Source organism: Seriola dumerili, unplaced genomic scaffold, assembly GCF_002260705.1.
Source record: "Seriola dumerili isolate Sdu_G_001 unplaced genomic scaffold, Sdu_1.0 BDQW01000449.1, whole genome shotgun sequence".
In the NCBI taxonomy this organism is placed as follows: Eukaryota; Metazoa; Chordata; class Actinopteri; order Carangiformes; family Carangidae; genus Seriola; species Seriola dumerili.
In genome coordinates, this window is record NW_019174704.1 from 6,735,662 (window position 1) to 6,748,780 (window position 13,119).

Consider the following 13,119-nt stretch of genomic DNA (forward strand, 5'->3'; position numbering starts at 1 on the left):
TTGTTATAAACTAAAGTTTTGTGTGCAAACTGTTTCCATTAAACTTTTAAGTTGAGTGAGTGAATTGGGATTTACAGTGTGTGTCTGTCTCTCTATAGGGCGTGTACCTGTGTGTATGGGTGTAGCTGAACCAACGTCAGTGGTAGTCGTGAGGGCTTCATGGGATGATGGGTGTCTTAGGGAGGGCTGAGCAATTTGGAAAATAGCATGCTACTCATTATAGGCAGTTAGTGGTGAAAAAAGCTGTGCTGTGTTGTTAGTGTGGTTCCAGTATTTTGCATTTTTACTGCAAATGCATTATTGTAGTTGAAGCTTTCCAAGTGGGTAGTTTCCTTTCATATGCAACTATAACATCAATGGTTGCTATTAATTTGCAGTATCAAAATATTTCAGCAAATTTGTCACTGCTCAAAAACTTATTGTAACGTATTGCACCTATCACCTGACTCAACAGACTCATTTCAGTGGGGTTGATGGGTAGTTGAGGCTCCAGCTGGTTTAAAGAGGGGGCTTGTATTTCTGAGTTAACGCTGTCAGTCAAAGTTATGGGAAAAGTGGGTGTTGTCATTTTTTAGGTAATTAAAATGGGCTGGTGTATTTACACTTTAAAGGAAGAAATGGTGAAGAATATATCTTAAAGGAAATGAGTTGGTAAAGGTTGGACATAAAATTGTTAATGGTTGGTCAGTAAACATTTGGACAGAAACACTGTTTGTGGTTTGGTATGGATTAAAATAGTTATTTTTAGGATTTGGAACATGATGAGGTTAGCATGAACAGATTTAAAGCTGTATCAGTCAGATTTAGGACAGAAAACGTATTGTCTAAGCTTGATAACATAAACAGAAATAAAATTATGTAATGCCTCTGGTTTTATGGCTACTAATTTTTCTTTGAAATGTTATACAAAATATAAATGCTCCTATGATGGTCTGTTGCAAATAATGCTGGCAACAGTGTTAGAGAAATGGGCTTTGTGGAGTCACGCCTCTCTCACTACCACTACTGAGGTGCTATCAAGCAAGGCCCTTAATCCCCAGCTGCTCCAGTGATGCTGCTTAGTGGCCAGAAAATCAGACTGTGGTTGTAGTGGGCCTCCCTGGGTGTAAATGTTAGTAACTGTGCAAGTCTGACCTGAAAAGGGTGATAGTTGCTATCCAATTTAATATAGATAAAAATCATTTATTTCAAAGACATTCAATTAGATTATATTAAATTAAGGACATTGTTGGCTTGTTTGTTAAACAGCTACATGTTATGCAATTAGAGTATGTGAGAAGCCTTTCTCCTACAGTACCTACTGTAAGTTGCTGCCTTGTTAGGAGAGCTCAAGAACATTAATGGAAGCCCAGAGTTGAAACCTATGCCAGATCAATTTCTGTGAATGACTTATTAAAAGATGTAGAGACAACTCTGACTGTGAACTCTCTTGTGTGTATTCACTGATTTGACCCATCCACGTCAACATAGTCCAACATTTTAAATCCACACACTGAAAAACACTCACAAAGTAGAAGATAATACTTTGCTACTGTGAGGATAACATATAATTGTGTCATTATGCTGATAATACTCAGCTGTTCGTCAAGGCTTTTTACACATATTTTTTTAACTACTTTAAAGTTGTATTTACCTCATTTTCTATTCAGTGAGGCTCTTCTCTCTAACTTCTATCTAACATTTTGTTTATCTAAATGTTTCTTTATACACAGCTCATGGGGTGTCCATATGAAGAAAAGAACAACAAACAAAAAGGAATCCATGTAAAATGAAATGAAAAGAAAAAGAAAAGCTAATGAAAAACTTTAATGCTGTTATTGTCACTTGATCCATACAAACAAACAAAAAATGGTCTTGATGTGGCCAGTTGCACCCTATCCGTTTTGAAATTGGAACACATCATATGGTCTGTCCAGATGCTGGACAGTAGTGTTTAAAGCTAAAAGAATGCTCCAGGGCTTCAAAAATCACTCATCTGAGCTGTATGCATGTGTGTCAGCATTGATAGCGCACACACACAACCTGTTTACGCCCCTGGCCCCAGTCCCCACCCCTGCTCACAGGCCCACACCCCAGCAGAGAGCTCATCCACAATCCACCGTGACAAAGGGAAAGAGCTGAGCGCAGGATATAAGGCTGCTGCTGGCTGCCAGAGTGTGTCCAGCACAGTGCTTTCTGCAGATTGCAGCAGTTTGAGCTAAACCCCCCTCTGTCTGCTCACTATAGACGGGACCTGGTTTGGGTGGGGTCATCATTAGTGCGTGCAGTGACCAGGGTGGAGTTGGGGGGCTTGTGTTGGTGTGACTGTATAGCTTCACAGTCGGATGGACATGATCTTTTTTCTTTTTTTCCCAGGATAATGTGTGTGTGCGAATGATATTCCCAACCTTAAAGCTGAATCATATGACTCCAATTCCTGGTAATGAAGGGGGTCTCTGTGCTGCCCTTTAATAAGGTGTCTGAGGGACATACACAGGCTGAAAGAAGCACAATGAGCGTTTACTACAGCATTGTAGAGAATTTACTACTGAATGAAGATCCTTTTGAATTAACAACAAATACAGTATATGGTAAAAGGTTGTCAGAAGAAGGTACATTCACAAGCTAATCACAATCACTGGGTATATTAATTAAGATTTAAACCCTATTTCAGAACATAATTCGTCCCTATAAGGCTGCCTTGCTGGAATTGTTTTCTTATTAGCATCATCTCTGATGCACTATTACCAAGTCCTCCTCCCAATTTGGCCAGACATGGAAATCTTTCACTGCTAATGCAGATAAGCTTCCCTTCTCATCTGTCTCAAAGAAAAGCTACAGTTCAAATTGCCTGGGATGGTTTATCTATTGATAAATCTTAACATGTATATTTTCATGTGTATAAATTAGCAAGAGAAAGCATTCGTGTTTTTATCAGTTTTAGCTCCTTTTTATTCAACATTATTGTGTAGAACATCCAATGTAAATACATTTCAAATCAACCACTCTGTATCCAGGAATCTACAAGAAACAGTGTAAAAAGGCTTCCCAAGGGGGTCATAAAAACACAAAGAGAAAAAGATGATGATGAATGCAGAAAAGTTGAAATTTTCTCTCACATGCAACGTCTTCCTCTTTTTCATTCCCCTTTCTATAAATCAACCACTGCAGTTACAGGGATATTGATGACTGAACTGGTCTGAAATGACTGTTTAAGTGACTTAAAGATGCAGCAACATTTTAACTATAAACTCAGTTCAGTCTTTATGAGACTGCTCAGCATGTATAATGTCATAAAATAGCAGATCACCTGTCTGTGTTTGCCCAGCGACAGATATGAAACATGCAAGTCATTGCATAACATTATCATTATCTTGCCATGTTATGTTGCGTTCGTCAACCAGCTTCCAAAACTAACTGAAGCTGTATTTGACCAACAAAGAAGAAAGTTTTGGAGCTGGAGTCTACAGCCACCAGTACCCAGTGGGTTATACTCCGGTCAATGCGACCTACTAAAAGATATTTATATCCCCCCCACCACTTTTTTGAGTCATCTCCTAAGGACAACTATGCTATTTCTGTTGTGGTTCTTTCTCATGCTCTATCTCTCCTGTCCCTCTTCTTATCTCTCTTTCTCCCTAAACTAGTTGCTGGAGGTCACCCTGCTGTTCTAGTTTAAAATTATATAATAATTCGACAGAATGAAACCAGGACAGTGAGGAGCTGTGGTGCCACTATGGTGCAACGTGACTCACTGAGCTCACAGGATGAGGAAACATCTATAGGTCTGAGCAAAACATTTCCTTAGAGGGAGACAGACTGCTCTGTGAGTTATGACACTTATTTCTTGAAGTAAAAATCAGCAGAAGAGCTCTTTCACATGGAGATAAAATTTTTGAATCACATGATAATCTGTACTTCGCTTCATTGTTGATTGAGAGTATATTTCCAGGTGGATAATAATCAGTATTTGACAATCAATAACAGGCCTGCAGCATCTCCAGTGCACAGCCAAAGGAGTGAAAGGCAGTATCGCGCTTCATTGGCATTTCTCATAATGTTAGTTTCAAAACTTTTACTTCTTGAAAGTATTATGTTCATTATGTCAGACAAAAGCCAGAAACATTGTTGTGAGAGACTTTTCCAGTATATTTAGCTGAAAGTTGACAAAAATAAAAAAATCAATTCAATTAAAAAGTCTATAGTAATATTGAAACTCATAAATTGAGGCTATGGTGTGTTTTCCCCCTTTTTTTCTTCTCCCTTTCTTTTTTTGTTCCAAATTGACAGTGCAGTGCAATCTTGTTAATACTGACAGTACAGCATAGTGTAGTGATGCTTAATGAGAACTGTATACATATTATAGTATACTGCGTGCACTGTGATCATATACATATGTGTGTATATGTCTGGAAATAATTTAACAGGTGCCCTCTCTGAAAGTTACAATTTCATCCATTATTTCAGCTCTTGTTAGTTTTATAATAATGAACTTCAGCAGTGGACAAAAGGAGATTAAACTCTGTGTTACATTTCTAAATATAATATATACAGTATGTTTCCTTATTCTCTTAGATTTATATCATCACATACAGTACGTCAGAAACATGAGCCATTTCCATGTTGTCACCAGAGATGACTATGCCACAGTGCAGACATGATGATAGTGAAGACCCAGTTGGATGAATGGAAAACACATTTAGTGCTGTACATGTGTTCCAGCAGCTCCCTCCAGTGGAAGATTTTGAGGATTATTTTTACCCCCTTTTTCAAAAATAGTAAAACCTATTTTTAACATGCAATATCAAATGTGAAGGAGTGTAGGAAAGAATGAATAACGTAAATCACACTTCATACAAAAGAACTACTGATTTGAAGAGTTACTTGATTGTCAGAAACTTGTTTTCATTTTAGTTTATAAAAATCATATTGTCATATTTAATTTGAAGGCACTGTCAAGTCTGATCTCTTATGAGCTTAACTGTAGAATTGTTACAGTTAATTTCAAACAATGCAGCAGCAGAGCTGGCACATAAGACAACTATAACTTAACTCTGTCTAGCAGTGAGTGGTTCAAGTGCTTATATCTTCATAGTGGTTTGCCTCGTTCTGATATTGATATTAATCATAGAGAAACCCATGACTCACCTGGGACACAATACAGGGGATAACTGTCACATAATCTGAAAAGTGGGAACAATGCTGAATAAGGATTCACACTGTTACACATTTGAGTTTCCCACTGTTTCTGAAAGGACCTCTGTTGAGGATTACGTAACTTTTCTCACATAAAATATTGAACAAAAACACCAACACATAAACTGAGATGATTCTTCATGTATTGACTTTTTATTTGAGGAACCCTTTATACAGTTTGCCATCAAATCTTCCATTCTGTAGGTGGGAGTGCTCTGTGTGTTCTCTGCCAACTTGTCCCCAGCTTCTTTCAATGCAGCGTTCAGTCAGGTCCTCTGTTTGCACTCGGCTGAAACAGACATTACAAAGGTTCTGTGGACAAATACATAGAGTTGGTGCAGTCTGACATTAATATATCATACAGTCTCAGCTAGAAGAGACCAATAAATAGTCTGCTATGCATCTTTTAGGGAGGAATCTATACAGCACAACATGAACACAGTAATGTATTCTTCACTTAAACAATCCTGGAAAAGGTGATAAAAAAAGTTCTTAAAAATGAAAAAACGTAGACATGGCCTGCACCTTAATGTGAAAAAAGTAAATCTCACATCTTCCATGCAGGAACAGATGATGTTGACTTCAGTTGATGGTCAGTCGATGTCAGGATGAAAAAAGTGGTCGATGGAGGTCTTCTTTCTCAAGTAATCGTGGAGTGAAACTTGTCTTGGTGTTTTCTGTTCGACTCTGAGTTTGTTTATGTTCAAATGATGATCAAGACTAAATGTTCTGTACGTGTCACCACAGCAACCAAACGTGCGTCAGTCTTAATATTATTAACATTACGTTAACACAGATTTTTATGGGCATATGCAGGCAATGTGCAACAGTTTGATGTAACTTATATCAGCTAAATTGAAAGTAAATTTACTAAATATTGTTAATTTCACTTGATGTACATCTACATCGTCTCTATCTTTCATATAAACTCTGAAACAACTGTAAAGTTAATATTTTAGTCCATTTCTGACCAAACTCCTTAAAATTAAAATAAAAAAATCATATTTTTGATTCATAAATACATTTTTATCATCAAAAATCAATTAAGAAAAAAAACAAACGCCAGGACATTTGCACGGACCAGTGAGAATATACAGCATAATTTCAGTAAATATTCAATAGGCCTAATATTTAAAATCAAACAAAAAACACACTGAGCCCGCAAATTTACATAAAAATTACTGTCTATGTTCCACTGACGTAAAGGCAGAAAAGTATGAACGAAGTAAAGGTCAAGCTAATAAAGCAGAGTAAATTTGACAAAAAAATAATATAGGCTAATTAAACTAAATTATTTCAGGTAGAAAGTGGAGGTGAATAAAGAGGAAATCTATAAGGCTGCAGCCAAGTTGAGCTAACTTGGTAGGCTATATTAGTTAAGCCCACTTAAATGTTTGTATTAAAGACAAGTTCTGCCAATTTAACATATTAAACTGTGTGCACACTATGTCAACTAAATGGCAAGGTGAAATATTACGTTTGGGCAACAATTGTTCTAAACCTAAAAAGTTCAATGAATTCAAAAAAGCTGTGAAATGAGTTTCTGAACTTTTTAAAGTTGAGCCCACTTCTCCATTTTTACAGTGTGGATAACAGCATTAACAGGAAGCTAAAATAACAACAGCAGCAGCAGAGACTGAGGTGAAGGCAAACACATGACAAACAACATCACAATAAAGGAACAGATGAGGGGTTAGGTTGTATAAAGTTCATGACAGAAGAACTTGACAACATCTGTATCATCTGATTCCTACTGTTCTCAAATAAGCTGCTTACTTCATATTTGATAATAAAACATTACATCTTTATTTTTACATAATTCAAATCTTTCTTGTTGTCATGTTTACAAATATGTAAATCAATAGTGAATCGAAAGTCCAACATTTTGTACTCTCATACGTAACACATTCAAACATGAAAGGAAATAGTTACTCAGAGTCTTTCAAATCTTTTCATATGAAACGTATTTTCAACATATTGGTAGAGCAGTCTTAAAATTTATTCACTAACTTTCCTGTTTTTTTGTTTTTTTTAAAATGTAGGATAAATAGCAAACTCTTGTCTGTGGAGGGCAGCATTACGCTTTTGTACAGTCTGCCAGAAATTCATTCGAAGAAGACGACAGACGGTGGGACAGGCTGCAGTGGGTAAAAAAAATCGAAAACCTGTCGTCTGCTTCTGTGAACATGTATTTCAAAGTACGTGCTGCAACAAAAGAAGACTGCAAAGAAGTATCGCGAATGATAATGGTGAGTCTGAGTCAACGGTGTGAACTATGATGCCAGCTAATTCCTGTCTACAATGTTTTCTTCTTTACAATGAATACATGTAATATCCGTTAGCTGAATATACTAACTCAGTTTAACAATTTTACAGGAGTTGGCGGTTTATGAGAAAATGCCTGACCAAGTGAAGATATCGCATGAAGGTAATTTTGCACTTAATTCATCAATTATTGATACATAGCTAAAAATTACACAGACATCTTCTACGGCCTAAATGCCATTATCCAGTACAGAGCGTCTCCACAGCAGGAAAAGCACAAGTGGAATAAATTAACATTAATCATGGTGTGTCCCAGTCAGCTGGGCGAGCCAACCCGCACTACCAGGACTTCCCCAGACATCATTAATGTTATCAAATACACCTGTGCTTTTCCTCCTATGACACGTCAAAATGTGTGTTGTGAGAAAGGACTATTAAACTTTAACCAAAACCTGGTAAATTATTGAAAAGTACACAGTTACTAAACCTTGCATAGTGTAGCCTATCAATGTTTCATGTTAATTCTTTGCAGTACTGGATGGTGTCCTAAAAGACCATGACTTGAGGATAATAGGCTAGTTGTTAAAAGACATGCACCAATAACAACAGTATGTGTAACACTACATGCAACTTTAGTCCTTGAGCAAGAAAAAATCAAACATTAATACTAACTAATAACATTAATTAAAGATATCTCAGTTTCATTTTAAGTGTCCAGTGAGACATTATGCAAAGAGTCTGGCAAAACTTATTGATGTTTATGTAACTCTGTTTCTTTTCCTGATATGATAAATCAATATCTGCTGTGAGAAAGTTTTATAGTGCTGTGCAACCATGGCAGAAATAGTGGTTTTTTGTCTGACAGTGTGTGAATAGCGTAATGCGCAGGGTGAGAATAGTTATTATAAGAGCAGTAAGACTTTGCAGTGAGACATAGGTAATAACAAATGGAGTGCAGTAATCAGTAACAGTAATGAGACTACAGTCAGTTTGATAAGCAGGAGCGGAGTTGAGCATTTTTGACTTTTTAGCAGGATAGGATCACATCCTTTAGAGAAAATTTTAAAACATGGTTGTGTGGGTGGGGAGGGTCAGTGGCACTTCTTCCAACACTGTATCATTCATGCAAGTTGAGGTCGTGTATAAATGACTCTTAATACAATCAGTCCCCCTCTCTAACTCTATCATACGTTAGAAGTTGTTTGAGTCTTGAGTATGTTTAAAAAGCAGTGGGTAACATATGCTGAACAAAAAATATAAATGCAACACTCCTATTTTTTATGAGTTGACATTTTCTACACTCAGAGGGCATATTTCTCTTAAATCTGTGTTTGAATCTGTGTTAGTGAGCACGTCTCCTTTAGCTCATCCATCCACCTGACAGGTGTGGCATATGAAGATGCTGATTACACAGTGTAATTATTGCACAGGTATTCCTTGGGCTGGTCACAGGCCACTTTACAGTGTGCAGTTTTATCACACAGCACAATGCCACTTATGTTGCACGTTTTCACCTTGTTTTCAGTCTGCATGTTTTCAGCTGGTTTTCAGCTTTCAATTGGCATGTTTAATATCCAACAGAGCTGTTGCCTGTGAAATGAATGGTCATTGCCATCTGTAATGTCCAGTCTGAGAATTTGGCAGTAATGTGTGTAATTTGTGGTTAGATCTGGTTACAACCACAGACCACACCAGCTCAGGACCTCAACATCCGGGTTCTTCACCTGCAAGATTGTCTGAGACCAGCGACCAGGAGAGCACAATCAAAGAATTTCTGCACAAACAGTCAGAAACCCTTTCAACCTGACTGCAGTTCTTCATTGTAACCGACTTGAGTGGGCAAATGCTCAGCTTATAGATACTGTGACAAGATCCTCATGGTTGTGTGCATGAGAATGCTGCAACATGAATGCATGATAATGCATTGCAAGGATCTGTACACAATTCCTGGAAGCTGACAACATCCCAGCTCTTGTATGGCCTGCATATTCACCAGACATGTCACCCATCGAGCATGTTTGGGATGTTCTAGATGCTCTCTGCATGTATGACATGTGTGTTACAATTCCTGCCAATATCCAGCGACTTCACAGAGTCATTGAAGAGGGGTAAACCAACATTTGACAGGGCTCAACAACCCGACCAACTCTGTGCAAAGATTTGTCGCATTGCATGAGGCAAATGGTGGTCACACCAGATAATGACTTGTTTCTAATCCACGATCCTCCCACCCAAAAATGCAAACCTGTGGCCACAGTCATGTGAAATCTACAGTTCAATGCCTAATAAATGTATTTTTTCAAAATAAAACTACATGTTTTAAAGTTGCCTTTTATTGTGACCAGCCCAAAGCTCACCTATGCAATAATCATGCTGTGTAATCAGCATCTTGATATTCCACACCAGTGAGGTGGATGGATGAGCTAAAGGAGAAGTGCTCACTAATACGGATATAAACACACTTGTGAACAAGATTTGAAAGACAGAAGCCTCTTGTGTTTATAGATCTTTTATTTCAACTCACGAACAATGGCAGCAAAAACAAAAGTTTTTCTTTTTCTTTAGTGTGTGTATATATATATATATATATATATATAGTATGTATGTATATACAACAGGCTGAGAGTAAAAAATATAACGATGATGTTTACAGTACATACGTACCCTGTGGAGTTTTTTTGACCACTAGTGGGACTAATGGTCAAAAAAACTAGTGGGACTGTAGAGCAATGTTTTGTTGACTGGGTCCCCGATTTGTTTCTGTCTTGTTTTTTACCAGCACGCTCACAAGTAAGCCATGAACCACGAGCACAAGCATGACGCAGTAGACATTTCTGTTGACTGAAGAAAATGTATATCAACGGCTGGTGGCAGTGTAATATGCCATATGGTTAGCAATGTGCCAGTTAGAGAGGAATAGAAGACTTCAAGCTGATGCAGGTTTGAAACATTCAGGACATGACTTTGAAAATGTTTTATGAGGCAGTAAATGCATTCAATTAATTTACAATTAAACAGCTTAACTGGAGTAAAACCTGCAGATTTAGATAGAAAATTATGAGATGTACAGCAGAAGGATGTGATCCATAGCTGGAATAATGTAATCTCTCTACAACCTGTTGCTTGCCTAAGTGACTGTTTCGTAGCAATATTGTTGATGTGTCTTTTGGGTGCTGGTGAATTGTAATTGAGAGGCATGGGTAAATTATCTGTCTTGTTTTACTTTAGAACTGGAGCATGACGGTTTCTGCCAGAATCCCTTCTTTGAATGCCTTGTTGCAGAAGTACCTGAGGAGCATAAATCAAATGAAGGTAAAGTGTGGTTCAAGGCTTTTTTTGGTTGTAGTCTTCCTTGTGAGCTGGCTTTGAACTTGTCGGCATCTTGTGCAGATAATAAAAGGTCTGTGCCCTTGCTGTTTAGATATGCCCATTTAATATCCACCAAATCACGATGACTATTCAAGGGCTGCATCATAAATCAACAGTGTCAGGTGTAGTTTCTGTGTTCCTTTTCACAGCTGACAATATGATAGAGGAAATACTCTGTGTGTGTGTGTGTGTGTTGTGGGTGCAGTGCAGTGTTCACAGTCAGTTTTAAATTGACTCAGTTGTCACAAAAGTTCAAATTCACATTTATGTGCCTTACAAGCAGAAATTATCTTTCAAATCGGTAATAATGCATGTATATGCACTTTAATAATGGTTATGAGGACCCCAGAATTCAAATGAGGGCAACATTTTTTATTTAAGACACAAGTGCAATTATTCCACTAATTTTGCTCTTCTCCCTGCTTGTCTTTTTGATGGTTTGTGTCTTCTGTCCATATAGGATTCACAGTTGTCGGATACGCCCTTTACTTTTACACTTACAGTACATGGAAGGGACGGGCAGTATACTTGGAGGATCTGTATGTGATGCCAGAATTCAGAGGTAAAACATGCGTTGCAGTGTTGTTAGCAAAGCTTAAAAAATGTGTTTTCTTGTGTGATTGTTTCCTTATGTGCTATCTCTGAATCACATTTTATTTATAATATACAGCACTCCTGTACCTCTATTTTAAATGTTTTGTCCCCAAGTAAAAATATTTTTAACCACATGATCTTTAATGATTTCCCCCGCAGGGAATGGGATTGGCAAGGGTTTACTGAGCAAAGTTGCTGAGGTAAGAATGTTTTTATAATTTAAGCCTCATTTTGTAGGAATAATAGGTGTGGTGTATAGCTGTATTATTGATTCTTGTGTAGACCAGCTGTCCTGTGTGATGGAGAGGTAATGATGCATGTTTAACTAAAGGACTGTTTTGTTTGCTCAGGTGGGGAAAAAGAAGCAGTGTGTGCGGTTGCAGTTGTCTGTGTTGAACTGGAATACTCCTACTCGAGATTTCTATGCGGCTAAAGGAGCTCAGGATCTGACTGTCAGTGAAGGCTGGCACTTTATACGATTTGATGGACAAAACCTGGACAATTTAGCAAATGAAGCACCTAAAGATTAGTTTTTCAAGGAAAATATGCACACGGTTTGTTTTCTACTATAAACTCTCACCCTCTGTAAAACATTGGTAAAATAAGCTTCAGTGCACTGATTTGAAGCCAGTCAAATTTACTAGGACCTACATATGATTACCAGCCATGCAGTCGTGGTATTGTTTTCACCTTGTGAGTCTACGTCTGTTGTCATCATGGCAAAACATGTTCCTGGAGACACCCTCTGTAGCAGGAACTATGGGACAGTTTTGAGTTCTTGGTAGGTGTTTATGTGTCCGTCTGTCAGATAGATTTTGTCACTGTGATAGTGTCACAACGGTGCAAGATACAGTCAGGAAACTTTACAGGTGTGATGTTGATGATCAAAAACCAAATTGAAGGCCAGGTTTGAAGATGCGTACCCTTGTAATAATGTAGTATTGATTGCTGTGTACTCATGGGTCAGAACATCAGCATGTTGACAGGCACCACGGCTGGTGTGATCCCAAAACAAGATTGTCTCTAGTAAATAAAGATGATGGTAAATTATCAATAATGAATTTGATCTGAATAAATCCAATCCCAGATGTGATACCACATTTTTCCAGCAGGTGGCACATAGAACTCCTCTTTTTCTGCACACTGAGGCCTGTACAATCTACATCAGATAATAGTAAAGTAGTAAGTCAGAGGAGCTTGATTTGCTGCTTGGTCTTGGAAGATGCCACTCTGTTGAAAATAATAATAATTTAATTGAATTAGTCAACTCTGAATGCAGAGACTTAATGGGCCATACTTTCAGGTCTCTCCTGGTTAATGGAGGCAAAGGAAAGGAGGATGTGCAAACAAACTCAGTAACCGAAAACACTGTTATTTGTTACGTTTTTTTTATTGTTTTATTACTAATATTGCCCAATAGTTCTGTTCATCACTCTAATGGAAATCATAATGTCATTAAAATTCTCAGTATTGAGTGCAACAGTCACTGAAAATTTATTTTTGTATAAAATATACTCAAATCCACAGGAACATATGTAAAATTACCCATAAGAAAACTGTATGACAGTACATTTGAAATTCACACACATGCCAGAAAAAAATAAAATTTACAAAACCTATAAAGGCTGTGTTTACATTTGTTTCAACCATGTTACTGAAGTCTTCTGGTTCAGAGACGGGAATCAAAATGAAATCGCACTGGGTGAAAAACCCTAG

At 37.5% G+C, this 13,119-nt stretch overlaps 1 protein-coding gene across 1 annotated transcript; it reads left to right on the forward strand.

Annotated features, from left to right (window-relative positions):
• The first annotated feature begins 7,300 nt into the window (after window positions 1–7,300).
• LOC111234464 (diamine acetyltransferase 2-like) lies at window positions 7,301–12,991 on the forward strand. Its single transcript, XM_022762576.1, has 6 exons — window positions 7,301–7,424; window positions 7,552–7,603; window positions 10,669–10,752; window positions 11,270–11,371; window positions 11,563–11,603; window positions 11,754–12,991. Exons 1-6 carry the CDS (start codon window positions 7,362–7,364, stop codon window positions 11,931–11,933), a joined length of 522 nt encoding a protein of 173 aa, XP_022618297.1. The 5' UTR covers window positions 7,301–7,361; the 3' UTR covers window positions 11,934–12,991.
• The last annotated feature ends 128 nt before the right edge of the window (window positions 12,992–13,119 follow it).